Below are 13,884 nucleotides of genomic sequence, written 5' to 3'. Positions count from 1 at the left end.
AGGAATCCTGTGTCGAGAGCACACACGCCTGGGTCAGGAAGCAAGTCTGACTGAACACTTCACAGGGAGGGAAGGAATCTCCTGGTGGTGGTGGGTCTCCTCGGGCTGCCTTTCCTAACCAGGGTGGGCTCGCTGAGGTTAGGAGAAGGAGGCAGCAGTGGGGATCTGGAGAAGGAACGCAGGGCTCCGAGGGGACGTGAGGGTTGGGGGCAGTGGCAAGGAGGATCAAGGCGCTCTGGAGAAGGGAATGGGTGTGAGAAACAGGGGATGAGGAGGTGGGTGTGGGGAAACTCCTTCCGTGTGGCCTCCAGCCTGCACAGGGGTAGAGGGTGCTGCTCAGGACAGTGACCACATTGTAGGCTCCTTGGAGACATGACAGTGCTCACCCTCGACGTCTGTGAATGTCACATCTAACCCATCCTGGAAGAAATCCACAGAAGCTGCTTGATGAACAGCTGTGCTGGAGGACGCGGGGAAGGCAGCCGTCCCCAGGACCTCCCTGACCAGGAGGTCTGCTCCCTCTCCTTCACACACTGCGCCCACTCTCCCCAGCCCTGACAGCCAAAAATCTCCATGCGGGCAGGAAGGGCTCTGGGCCCCGTCGACCCAAGCAAGCCAGCAGCCCGACCGCGTTGCTGTCCGCCAAGCCACTGAGGCAGCCCAGCTACCTCAGGGTGACTCAGACGAAGACACGCAGAGAGGGTCTGCCTCCATACAGCGGGGGATAAGGCAGAAGGAATGGCCAGTGACGCGGGACGTCCTTGGCTCTCCAGCAACAAATTCCATCTATGCTATATCACCCACGCTGCTGTGTCGCTGGGTCCTCCGCCACCCACATGTTCCCCATTGTCTCTCTGGGAATCTGCTCAGTAAAACAGTCATGTCCAGAGCCCGGATGCAGCCTAGAACAAGAACGTCTATTTCAAGGAGATGGGAACAGGACACAGAAAGAGCAGAGACCTATAACCCGAAAGCCCACAAGGAGAGCAGGACAGAGACGGGCTGCTTCAGGCAGAAAGGGAAAAGATGGCTCCCTGGAGATGAAGACATGTGGAGAGAGGATGGGAGCGTTTTAGTCCCTTCCCCTACAGGGCTCTGTGCCTCCCTGACCCACCCCATCTATATGCCCTGTTTCTCTGCCTCTCCCTCCTAACCTAGCACCGGTCCCTCTTTCTCCAGGAAGCCTTCCTTCCACGTTCGAGCCAATACTCCAGTAGCTGAAGTCTTACAACTTAGCATACAGACAGTTTTATGTTTTTATGTAATTATTGCATGTACGTTAATCTTCTGTCTCAGTGTGTTCGTTCCTTCAGGGAAGGGAGAAGTTTGTATTTCTCTGAATCACACCACTGGGCATTGATGGTCAATAAATATTTGGCCATCCTGGGGAAGGCAAGATTCACAGAACTACCAGGGTAAAATAAAACAGGATGTGTCCAGAGAAAGTTATAAAGGGAGATTCAGGAATGTAGAGAATGAGGAACAAGTTCTGCTAAAGAGGAAAGAAGTGAATCAGAGTTAGACAATCCACATACGCGGGTAAAGAGAAGTGGACCACATACGCGGGTAAAGAGAAGTGGAAGGAGAAAGAGAAGCCAGACAGCGTGCCCCGGGGGTGCCCTGCAGGCCTGTGCCGCCTCATTCTGGCTGACACCATCAGGCTCTGTGGTCACATCTACCCCAGAAATCGCACACTCCACCCTTCCCTGACCATCAGACTTCCCTTTGTGGCCACACTGGGCCACATTCGCTCCCTCTGCCTCTTTCCTCCAATAGAGGAGGCTCATTCTTGCCTGGGTGCCATGCGGGTCTTCGGTGCTCATTGAACTCTGACATTATGAAAGGCCTCCCGAGGGGATACCATCCCCTTATCTCCCCCTGGGAAATAAGGGTAAATGAGACATGGTGCTGGATGGCCCACTAAGTTTAAGCATAAGTACAGAAATGACTAAGACAAGGGATGTGCATAAAAGTGGTTCAAGTGTGATGAGGTTTTATAGGGGAATCAACAAGAGCTAGGAGAGGTGAGTGGCCGAGAATGGGTCAAGAGGGCTGAGACTGAAGAGCAGGTCAAGTAAAACAAACCCCCTGCTTCCTGGTATGCTGGAGGGATCAAGACACATATCGAATGTCGGTGGGGTCCATTCTGGGACTGTCTGGGTTCCTCTCCTGGCTTTGCCCCAACCAAGAGTGGCTGCCATTTAGTGAGAGCCTAGAATATGCCAGACATTTACAGACAATATTTCATTTAATCCTCACAACAACCCTGAAGGATGGAAACCATCATCTACCTATCTGTAAATTCCTATCTAAAAATAACACTGGGGCTCACGAAGGTTACGTTTTGCCTAAAGACACATAACCATCTACGTGTCAGACCCCTGACCAGGCTGGTCTGTCTGCTCTAATGAGCACTGTTCTCCCATTTATGGTATGTCACCGTGTGTCCTTAGACACATCACGTAGCCTCTCTGGACCTCAGGGCCCTCACCTGCAAATTCAAAGGACTGGATTAAATGGTTCTTAGAGCCTTTCTGCTCTGAAACTCTATGATATAATTGCAGAAAAAAGCCACTGTGGACAAGCGGGCTACGTCGGGGGATGCAGGTTTTAGTGTTATAGGAGTTGAAGGAGAGGTGGCTGGCGAGGGCTGGAGAAGGCAGAAGAGAGGGGTTACGGAGGCAGAGGAGGGGGAAGTCAGGATGGCGCCATGTGAGGAAGGACCCTGCGCAGGCTGTCCCAGAGCCATGATCTTAAACAAGAGGAGGCTACGACTCAGAACACTCTCCCCAGCTCACTCTTAAGAGGGACAGAGCCCGTCCAGCCCAAATACAGGCTATTTTTGGTGTTGTGTTGTTTGGAGAGTAACCAGGCCAGAAATAGTGCTGTGAGTGAGCAGGACCCTGTCCTTCTCCCACCCCCGGCTCTCCCAGTGAAATCACCCAGAATCAAGAGGCCTGCTCCAACATTCCAGGAGCCTGTGTAACTGATAGCAGGCGGCACTCTCTTCCCACAGGAAGCCTTGGAGCAGAGCATTTGACTGTAAAAGGGTTTCTGGAAGAAGAGAGGAGAGGGAAAGAGGGATTGAGTCATAGAGAGCGGAAAAGAGAGAGAATGAGAAAACAGGGAAAGAGCTCACGTGGCCACGACTAGGGAGCGGCAGGGAAGGAGTGTGAGATGACCCGGAGACCGAGGGCTGCACAGAAGAGATCCAGAGGAGGGAGTCGCAGAGAAAGGGAGAGTGAAACAGAGAGCGGTGGCTGTTGCTGGAGAGCAACGGAGAAGCAAGGAGGAAGAGCAGAGGGCAAGAGGGCAGCTGGAGGGCAGGAAGTGAAGGGCTGGAGGCCACGCCGAGACCCAAAAGGAACCAGGGTTACGGGGCTGCAGGCAGGGGTGGGGGACAGTCACGGAAAGCGTGAGTCTGGTCTAGTCACGAACCACCTGCGGAGGGGCAGATGGAAACATCTTTCCCAGTTGGCTCCAACTGGAACTTCCCCCAGAAATCCACAGCCCTGTAACTCATCCTCTTATCTCTGACGCTCCCAGAATCAGAGATCCAGCTATTTCAACACCAGGGACTTTTCTCTTTCTGTCCATTTGACCCCTTACAAAAGAGCCCAGGCTTGAAAGAGGTGATTGGGTCAAGGCTGTTAGTTTGGGGTTCAGGGGAAGGAGGGAAAGTGACAGCCCCTGAGTCAGGCCAGCTTCTGAGAAGGGTGTTACAGGAGGTCTGCTGGAGGGCAGCAGGCCATCGGCCTGCACCCTGGTGTGTGGGAGGTCTCCAGAGGGCAGACAAGGTAGAGGCAAGGCCATTTCACGGAAAGGAGGGGCAGGGGCCGCAGTCAAGTCTGAGTTTTGATCATCTAGTGGCCCCAGCTCATCAGAAAGTCAGAGGGAGAGTCAGAAACCCCAGTGAAGGCCCCAGTTACACTAGGCTGTGCCTCAGTGTCTAATACACACCCACCAGATGCCTACAGGTCCCCTCCAGTTTGGGAAAAGACCCCTTAGTAAGTCAGCCCTTCTGTTTCCAAAGTAAAGCACACCTCCCTCTCCCCAACAGGACACAGAGCCCTCCCGTGCCCGGGAACTGAGCGTCCTTTCTGGAACGGCCTCAGGATCATCCATGAGGTCCAGGAGCGGGGATGGAATTGGTCACCGCCCTGGCAGGGCCCAGGACATCCAGAGAAAACAGCAGAGGCTTTTACAGCTGAGGCCTGGCAAGGAGAGGGACAGCGGCTCCTGGAATAGCCATGGAGGAAGGGAAGGAGGCTCCGCTGAAGTGGCTGGAGAGGTCCGCAGCAGGGCGCCTCGAGGGAGTCGATTCTGGCCGCATCTCCACCCGCTGCTTTTTCAACTCGGGGCTGGGCTCTCCCAACCTGGACTCCCAGGTCCCTATCCCCTTCTGACTCCCAAGGGTGGCGGGCAAGGCACTGGGGGATTTCTGGGCGTAGGAGATGGTTGGGGGCTGCACTCGGTCCTGTCCGCCTGAGACAGGTCAGGGTCAGCGCCTCCTCCCCACAGCTAACATTCTCAGGGACTCCAAACCACAACTAGGAAAGGGAAAAGGACATAAACAAGAAGAGTCACATGGGAACAGTGACTTACCCCCGTAAGGGTCGGTGATCTTAACTTTCCAACCCAGGTCTCCCCCTCTTTCCCTGCCACCCCGCATCCCCACCTGACTCCCAGGGGCAACCGAGAAAACAAAGGCAGAGGCAGAGTAAAATCGGGACAGCCATCCAGCTGTGGTTGCCCTTGGTATCTGTTTACTGAAAATATCCAAAACAAATATCCCGACACTTCCACCCACTTAAACATCCTGTGACTCTGCCCTCGGCTGTCTCCATGGATACTCCCAGCCTAGCCCCCCCCACCGACACAGAGCGTGACAGTGTGTGGACCCCCAGGTCAAGTGCACCATCTCCCCCCCTCCACCACTGCAGGACTCCTCTGGCACCACCCCAGTCACCCCTCGGTCCACAACATCCTGGCCTCATGGCCAAGGGTGCCCGAGCTCACCAAGCCCCGAAATGCACTAGACTGGTCCTACGCACTCACCTCTAGCTGATTTCCACCCTCTATAGAATTCTTGGGTCATTCTTCCCCCCTAACCAATGCCCTAGAAGCATATCCCACAAACCCGCCACGAACTGAGGCCCTCACTTCTATCCCTACTCCCTCTGCTCCAGCCCTCCAAGTACCTGTGTCCGGAGGAAAAGGATAAGGCATAGTTCTCCCCATCACAGCTTGCAGCTCAAAAAAATGCAACTTACACATGGGCCTCCGATTGCTTGCCAAAGCTTTGCCCTGCTAACCCCAGTCCCTTTCAGCCTCCACCACCCCAGGCAGCACACCTCAAACCCCAGCCAGACAGGGCTGTTGACATAAAACAGAGGCCTGGGGGCACCTCAAGAGTCTGGACACGTCGGGGAGTCAGCCCTGCATCACCTGAGGACTGGCAGGCACTCGGCAGGGAAGAGGGAAAGACGGAAGGGAGTCCTCTGCCAGGATCATGTCCTAGACAGTCTAACCCAGACACCCACATGGCACGCTCCCTGTCCTCTGGCTGCTGGGACATGGCCAAGAGGAGGGAGGGGTGTTCTTCCCAGGGTGGCTGTCACACAGGATAGACGGCGCTGGCGGAAAAAAGTCCACAAGATCGTTCGTGTCTTTGATAACTCTGTGGTGATCTGTTTCCTCAAAGGAAAAGGAGAAAATGTGAACCGTTCTTCCCCAAGCTGAGCACTGGGGAAGGTAATTCCAGACATTGGGCATTTTTGGCCGTCTGGTGCTGCCGGGGGTCAAGCTGGCATAACAGAGAGGGACACAGGCAGAGGGCGGTGAAATCAGGGAAGGCCCCTGGGTGAAGACAATGGGGGTTTGCCCAATTGTCCCTGAGCCCTCTCACACGTACACACAGAGCAGCACGCACACACACGCCACAGCAAGTCTGCGGAGGGAGGGAGGTGCTGAGGGGCCCGGCCGGCTGTTCAGACTTCTAGAGCCAGAAAGTGGGTGGGGCTGAACCATGAGTTCATCTATTTCCTGCTCACATCTGGTATAAAAGGAGGCTGCAGCCTCCTGAGGAGCACAGCTGCTCCTGGCTGCAGGCCCCAGAGCACTGTCGGGAGCCACAGCTACTCCTCCAGCAGCCAGATCGCCACAATCGTCCCAGCAGCAGGACAGACCTCCAGTCACAAGGCACCTTGAGAACTTCAGGTAAGAGAAGAGCAAACTCTCTCCACCTCTTGGCTCAGGTTAAGGTGGAGAGCACCTCTCCCCAGCATCTCCTCCACCCTAGATCCCCACTTTTCCTCTGTTTCCCCACCCCTACTGGAGACCTGCAGCCTCGAGTTGTCTCGGCCTTAGGAATGATCAGAGGGGAGCCGGGAAGGAGGTCAGGCCCCACCAACAACCCCGCCACCAGAAACAAGGGCCTCGACCGTCCCGTCCCTCTCCATCAAGATGCTCCCCCCTTTCCCGCCTCAGGAAAGGGGTTTTTCAGGCCTGCTAACTTGAATGAAACAACAGTTGTGAAAGCATTATAAGAGAATTTAAGCATCATGCAAACCAGAGATGTTATTATAATTTAGCCTTTCAGCCTCCTGGAGGGGAAGGGAGATGTACAGGAGGGTGGTGCCAGCAGTTTCCAAGATTCCCACAGGTGACAACGGGCTTAAGATGCCCTGGGGCTGAGACAGAGGGGAAAAGGCTCAGAATCTGAACCCATCGTGGTTTCTTACTGAATCTTGTCCTCGAGTTCATTTATCACCCGCCAGCAGCAGGGGAGCCTGGCCCGTGGCTGGGGTGCCATCTCCCCTCCCCACTCACCAGTCTTCCAGAACTATTCCCTCACGAGTTCCTTTTTCACTTGCTCCAGGATGGGGATGTCTCCAGTCTTTGCCTGCCTAGCCCTGGGCCTAACCCTCATCTTTGGTGAGGGGTCTGCCTCGTACAACCGCCAGTCCCAGGTAGCCCAACTGGCCACAGACTTCGGAGTGAAGGTGTTTCAGCAGGTGGTGCAGGCCTCCAAGGACCGCAATGTGGTCTTCTCGCCCTATGGGGTGGCCTCGGTGCTGGCTATGTTGCAGCTGACAACGGGAGGAGAAACCCGGCAGCAGATCCAAGCAGCAATGCAATTCAAGCTTGAAGGTGAGAGACAGGGCAGAGTGGGAGGCGGTCAGACTTACAGGACAGGGGTGTAACCAACCAGAGGCAGGGGAAAGGCTGACTCCAGCTTAGCCAAGCCAACTCCTGTACCACCATGCCTTAGAGACCGCTACATCTCCTCCCCACCACACCCCATGTCACTGGGCTCCTGACCAGTCACAAGGTATACAGGCCAATGGATGTGGTGTAACACAGCCTTGCCTCACCACTTATTAACTGTGTAACCTTAGCTCCTCTGAACCTCAGTCTCCTCAGCTACAAAGTGGGGACAATCAAAGTACCTACCACAAGGGCTGCTGGAAGGATTAAATAGATTTATGCATGTGAAATCCTTAGCATACCTATTATTACTATAAGAAAAAGTTTAGGATTCATAACTTATAAACAGAGAAAAATATTCTAATCCAAAGAAAGGGTTAGGACCTGAGAGTTTTGAGGAAAAGAGGGAAAAGCAGAAGAGATTAAGGTTTGGAATGAAATCTCCCTCCAGAAACCCCTGAGGGAGCAGAAGAGTCCCATCCATGTGGGAGGGTTGGGCCTCTCATGGGGGAAGTTATCCCGGCTGGGAGCCCTTGGCTCAACACGAGCTTAATGTGTCTTTTCCTCCCCGTTTTGGCACAGAGAAGGGCATGGCCCCTGCCCTCCGCCAACTGTACAAGGAACTCATGGGCCCATGGAACAAGGACGAGATCAGCACCGCCGACGCCATCTTCGTCCAGCGGGATCTGAAGCTGGTCCAGGGCTTCATGCCCCACTTCTTCAGGCTGTTCCAGACCACAGTCAAGCAGGTGGACTTTTCAGAGGTGGAGAGAGCCAGGTTCATCGTCAATGACTGGGTGAAGAAACACACAAAAGGTGAGCAGGCAGGGAAAGCAGGCCCATCCCAAGGGCCTGCCGAGAAAGGGGACGTAAACACAAATTCTATGAATCCCAGGCTCTCCCCTTCAGCATTCTCTTTTCTGCAGACAGAAGGTCAAGTGCTTTAAGAATCCAACTGTCATGTTTTTCATAATCAGGCCTTCTCATGAGCCAACTCTAAAGACACCCCTAAAAAGTGTTGTGAGGTTTTATAACAGTAGTAACTATGACAAGGAGCACACACAATCCTTCAAGACTTACAGTTTAGAGAACAAAGGAACAGAAGATTGAAGTTTCTGGGTCTGATCCTGGACAAGATTCCAGGGCCAAGAAAGTATGCTGAGCTGGAAGGCTTTCTGAGACTCTTAGGAAGATGGAACAGGTTGAAAGCAGATCGATTGGTTCACGCAACCACTAGTCTGTCTTCCAACTGGATCCCTTCAACAGACACACATCCATTTGAGGACTGGGAGCTGAAGGGAACCATCTAGGGGATTAAAAAGTATCTAGCCTCCTGATCACCTGGCTTTCCCATAGGCATGATCAGTGACTTACTTGGCGAAGGGGCCGTGGACCAGCTGACGCGCCTGGTGCTGGTGAATGCCCTCTACTTCAACGGCCAGTGGAAGACGCCCTTCCCAGAGTCGGGCACCCACCACGGCCTTTTCCACAAGTCCGACGGCAGCACCGTCTCTGTGTCCATGATGGCTCAGACCAACAAGTTCAACTACGGTAAGTGCAAGACCCCTTCCCCAAGACTCACAACTACTGCACCTCAACCCCAGGATGTTCCCCTCTCAGGGAGGGAAACCCTAGAACACACCCCAGCTTTGACAGAACTTCCCAAGTAGGAGACTCTGGGACAGCTGGAGCAGCATAAAGTTGCATGCAGCCCATGAAAGATGAAGCTGAAATCCAGAAATTCCCTCAGGCTCACATTTGACCACCTGACCCCTGTCTCTCATCCTCAGGTGTTTCTAGTATGATGACCTGGGGTCCACAAACCCTGCTAGGGGAAGGGCTGTGTGGAAGTTGAGATTAAGGAGATGAGGATTGGAATGAATTAGTGGCTGGGAGTGGGGGAGAGGGGAGAGAAGGTAAAGAAGGACAGAAAGAGACAGAGAAACAAGAAGACATTGTGAATTGGCAGAAGAGAAAAGAAATGGGAATAAAAACATTGAATAGAGGAGTGGTGGATGGGGGAGCCTCAAAAGCCAGGATGAACAGCTGGCTTCCAGAAAGAGTGGAGGGGACGGGACTAGTTGAAAACCCAGTGCTGGGTTAGAATCAACAAGAGCTGGGAGCCATTCGCAATGCACCATCTTTGGATCTTCACAGCTGAGTTTTCCACCCCTGATGGCCATTACTACGACATCCTGGAATTGCCCTACCATGGGGACACCCTCAGCATGTTCATTGCTGCTCCCTATGAAAAAGAGGTGCCTCTCTCTGCCCTCACCAACATTCTGGATGCCCAGCTCATCAGCCAGTGGAAAGGGAATATGACCAGAGTGGTCCGCCTCCTGGTTCTGCCCAAGTAAGCCACCCCTTGCTCTTGCCACTCTTGCCTCCATCTCTCTCTCCCCTCTCCCCTGAATAGACCACCCCCATGTTGAGTTTCCCAAACGTGACGTATACAGGGCAGGGACATGTGTGGGAGGCTGACGGGAAATACCCTGGCCTGGGTTTGATTACGATCCCTCTCATCAACCCTCCTCCTGTTTCTGCTGGAAGGAAGGTGGGGGCTTTTCCAGACCATGCCCCCACATTTCCCACCCTCAGAATATGCAACAAAAGCCACCAAAAGAAGAGCCAGAGAAATGATGGAAGTGGCTAAACCGGTCTACACCCTTTTACGAATGGAACGCTCTCCACTCCCACCCCCACCTCCTCAAGTCAACATCCAAACAATAGAGACAATAGGACTCACGTCTGCAGATGGAGCAGCTTCCAGCTGGGCTTCCAACAAAGCAGATTTTTAAATCCTTCTGCAGAGGCAAAGAGGGTAGACTAGGCTGAGGCTGAGTAATTCCAGAATTGTAGGGAAGCCTCCCACCACACTTACCCCAAATTTCCAGATGCTATAATGCCAGGCTCTGGGAAAGAGGAGAATTTAGTGGGTTAGCACCCTCTCTCTCTCTCAAACATCGAGGTAATTAGTCATGCCCTGATGGGAAGCAGAGAGCCCCAAAGCCTCGCTGTTTGAGTCCTCTTCAGGGTTAGCTCTCAGAAACAGAGTCTATAGACCAGATTTTTGTTCAAATATCCTTGCAGGAGAATTTGCCTTTGCCCCCCACCCCCCAGCCAGACTGGATAAAATTATGCTGCAACTAATGCCTTATTTGAGGAACATAATTAGTCATAGGTTCAAGGGGTGGGGATATTGCAAAAGAATGTTCATTAATATTAGAAACCTCCAGCAGCGAGAGACACCTTGCAAACAGATCTGAAACGGCAAGCCACCCTCTTCCACTTTCATCCCAGTCCCCACCCTGTCAGGCTGCCGGGGGATAGCTGGTATGGGCTGGGAGAGGTGCCCTGAGCTTGCGCTGCCTCCTGCTCCTGCCCACAGGTTCTCCCTGGAGAGTGAAGTTGACCTCAGGAGGCCCCTGGAGAATTTGGGGATGACCGACATGTTTAGGCCAAACCAGGCGGACTTCACGAGACTTTCAGGTAACAGACTGTCCTTTCACTTCCTTATACTGGTGGACTGTGGGGCTCCGAAGAGGACAGAGGAGCTTTTTCTGGAGAATCACGGCTGATCTACTCTTGTATCCGCCGTTGTTTCAGATCAAGAGCTTCTCTACGTATCTCAGGCCCTGCAAAAAGTGAAGATCAAGGTGACCGAGAGCGGCACGGTGGCGTCCTCCTCTACAGGTGAGTCAGGCTCAGATGGGGCCCCTCGAGGCTCAGCCCAAGGCTTCCAGGACGGACGTGAAAAGGCCCCTCAAGGGCAAGCCCAGGTCGTTCTCACAGGCTAGTCAACTTCAGGAACCTGCTATCAACATGCCTAAAAGGGTTTAGATAAATCTATGTTTGTGAGTGAGACCAGACTCCTGAGGAAACCGGGCCTCCGTGGACTCCCCTAAATTTTTAAGGCTCATCTTCAGGAGAGCCACCGAGCCTCCTAAAAACTGCCCCAGGGCTGCTGCCAGACGAAGGCTGGTGTCATGATCACTTGTGATCCATCCAGGCCCCAGTGCCAACGTCCGTCTGTTCTAAGACGTTGTCCCTTCTCTTCCAGCCTTTGTAGTCTCAGCCCGAATGGCCCCTGAGGAGATCATCATGGACAGACCCTTCCTCTTTGTGGTGCGGCACAACCCCACAGGTGAGCTGGAGACCCGTGATGCTCCACCGCCCTCCCCCCAAATCTCCTCGCCCTGGGCACCAGTCCGGACAGGTATAGACACCCCCTCTAACCCCAGGAGGACTCCAGGCAAGGAATCCATGACTCGGCTCCCCTTCCTCTCCCCAGAGGCAGCGCTCTATCATAGACAGAGCACCATGCCAGGACCCCAGTCCCAGCTTAGTCGCTAAAGCAGCTGGGACTCCAGACATCTCGCATCTCAGTTCACCCGTAAACATCGAGCTTGGTGAGCTGTGCTGTTCCTTCCAATTCTCATCTACCATGATTCTTCCATCCTCAGGAACAGTCCTTTTCATGGGCCAAGTGATGGAACCCTGACTGTGGGAAAAGAAGGCCTCATCTTGGACAGAACTGCAGATGTATTAGAAAAGAAGAAACTCTGGAGAAAAAAAAAATTTATTTTAATTAATATTTTTGGAGAAAGAGAAGACATTTGCTTTTTTTTAAATGGTAAATCTTTTCAATCTGCCTCCCAGACCTCAGCCTCTCCCAGGAGTGGGTAAGAGGACCTTCAAGAAAAACCCTCACCGTGTGGAGACCCCAGGAGAGACCTCCAAAGCACAACTCCCTAAAGGTCTCCAAACCAGACTGTAAAACTCGCAGAATCACTTGTGCAGCTGCTTCTGCTCGTGGCTCTGCCCATCCAGGTCTTCCCGGACCCCATTGAGACCCTGGCAGGGTGGCACTGCAAGGCTTACAGGAGCTTTTGTGTGCCTGGTAGAGACTATTTGTGTTCCAGTCACATGGCCGTCATTCTTGCACTGTCTGCCGCTGCTGAGGAGGCTGGCAGCAGGCCAAAGAAGGCCAATGGGAGAGACACACTTTCATGTCCAGGGCCGTCCTTCCCCAGCTCAGAGGCGGTGGGGACTGGCAGAGCAACTGCCCGCTCAGTGCAGAGACACACCCTCGCCTGGCCGTCTCCCTCCCCAGAAACAGTGTGCATATATTATTTTGGAGTGTAGGTGACTTGTTTACTCATAGAAGCAGGTTTTGCTTCCCACAAACTTTATTTTGCAGGAAGACAGGAAGAAAGGTGAGATGTGTGCCTGGTTCTTGGCTCCCATCTCCTGTTGGGGAGGGGGGATGCCAAGGGTGTGCTTGAATATTTATCATATCCTTGTCCTTGTGTGCTTGTTAGAGAGAAAGAAGACTATCAAGAAAAATGTATTATTTAAACTTGCTTATAGTGTTCCTTTGTGGTCTGTGTCATTGCATCTCAGGAGTCAGCCAACTTGACTGTCATGCCCCTCCGGGCGGGGAGCATGAGGGGCCCACACTGCCACCTTGTGGCTGCCAGAACCCCAACACTCTCTCCTTTTCCTGCCTTTCCACTTGATGGATTAGGACCCCTGCTAAGATTATCCAACTTCAGCCCACTTTAGGGACCAAAAGGATGTGGTGGGTGAGAGGGACTTGAGTGGGGACAGAGTGGTTTCAAAATTTTCCAATATATTTAGGAGCAGGAGTGCAAGGGGCTGCACGACCTAGCAGGACAGAACTTTCCCCAATTACTGGGTGACTCACAGCCGCATTGGTGACTCACTTCAATGTGTCATTTCCGGCTGCTGTGTGTGAGTAGTGGACACGTGAGAGAGCGAGAGAAAGAGAGGAAAAAAAAATGAAAGAAGGAGAGAGACAGCAAACTCGGGCTCAACTACCCTAGTTAGATAATCTTTCTGAAAACCAAGTAGCTGGGGGTATGGCATGCAGACTAATTTATTGAAGAATTGCACATAGATGTCAAATGAATGTAATCTAGCAGAACCCTACTCCCCTACTGTGCTCTTCAGTGAAAAATCTTCGTTCTTTGTGTTTGTTTCTTTTTTCATCATGCATTGGACAGTGACGGCCACACAGTACCCACAAGGAGACCCAGTGTGGGATCCGCCATTCTTAAAATCATGTTCATTATGTGCTTTTTCACTTTTGATAGATAAACAAGTAAAAACGTTAAAAAAATAAATAAATAAATAAAAAGAATATTCCAAAACAGTCCCTGCCTTTACTTTCCACGTTTCACATAGTACAAAAGCAAAATCCTGTCAGTTCATAGACCCTCTAGGGTGAAAGAGATCTTTAGGAAACATACACCCACGGGCCCAGGCACGCTGACCTGCCACAGGCGAGTCCACAGGACTGGCCACCAGGGCTCTGCAAGCAGGCCCCTGGGACATGCTGTGTGGGGCATGATTCTCCCCCTGGGCATCATCCTTACAAAGGAAAGAGGGTTCCCCCAAACACCTTCCACCCGCCCAGATGGGCTGCTTCACGCTCACTGTCCCTGTCGGTCCCCATCTCTGTTCATGACATTCCCTTCCACCACCAACTGCCCCCATGCCCTGCATCTACCCCCACTCCCCACTTCTCAAAACCCAGACCAAGTCCAGTTCCCCCACCTAACATTCCCCAGGGAGCCAGTCAACATCTTCTGTCTCTACATGGTATTTACCAGTTTTTCTTTTTCCTAGTATGTAACAAGCTTGTATTCA

General features: G+C 52.8%; 1 protein-coding gene across 1 annotated transcript; it reads left to right on the top strand.

Annotated features, from left to right (window-relative positions):
• The first annotated feature begins 6,035 nt into the window (after positions 1–6,035).
• On the top strand, positions 6,036–12,065 carry SERPINE1 (serpin family E member 1). The gene is made up of 9 exons (XM_058569102.1): positions 6,036–6,219; positions 6,881–7,152; positions 7,792–8,025; positions 8,566–8,760; positions 9,367–9,565; positions 10,601–10,701; positions 10,819–10,905; positions 11,273–11,356; positions 11,676–12,065. The coding sequence occupies exons 2-9, from the start codon at positions 6,882–6,884 to the stop codon at positions 11,711–11,713; spliced, it is 1,209 nt and encodes a 402-aa protein (XP_058425085.1). The 5' UTR covers positions 6,036–6,219; position 6,881; the 3' UTR covers positions 11,714–12,065.
• The last annotated feature ends 1,819 nt before the right edge of the window (positions 12,066–13,884 follow it).

The sequence above is a fragment of the Diceros bicornis genome, chromosome 26, assembly GCF_020826845.1.
Source record: "Diceros bicornis minor isolate mBicDic1 chromosome 26, mDicBic1.mat.cur, whole genome shotgun sequence".
NCBI classification, from domain to species: domain Eukaryota; kingdom Metazoa; phylum Chordata; class Mammalia; order Perissodactyla; family Rhinocerotidae; genus Diceros; species Diceros bicornis.
Note: the sequence above shows the minus strand (reverse complement) of the source record. Positions and strands in the feature narration are given on the sequence as shown.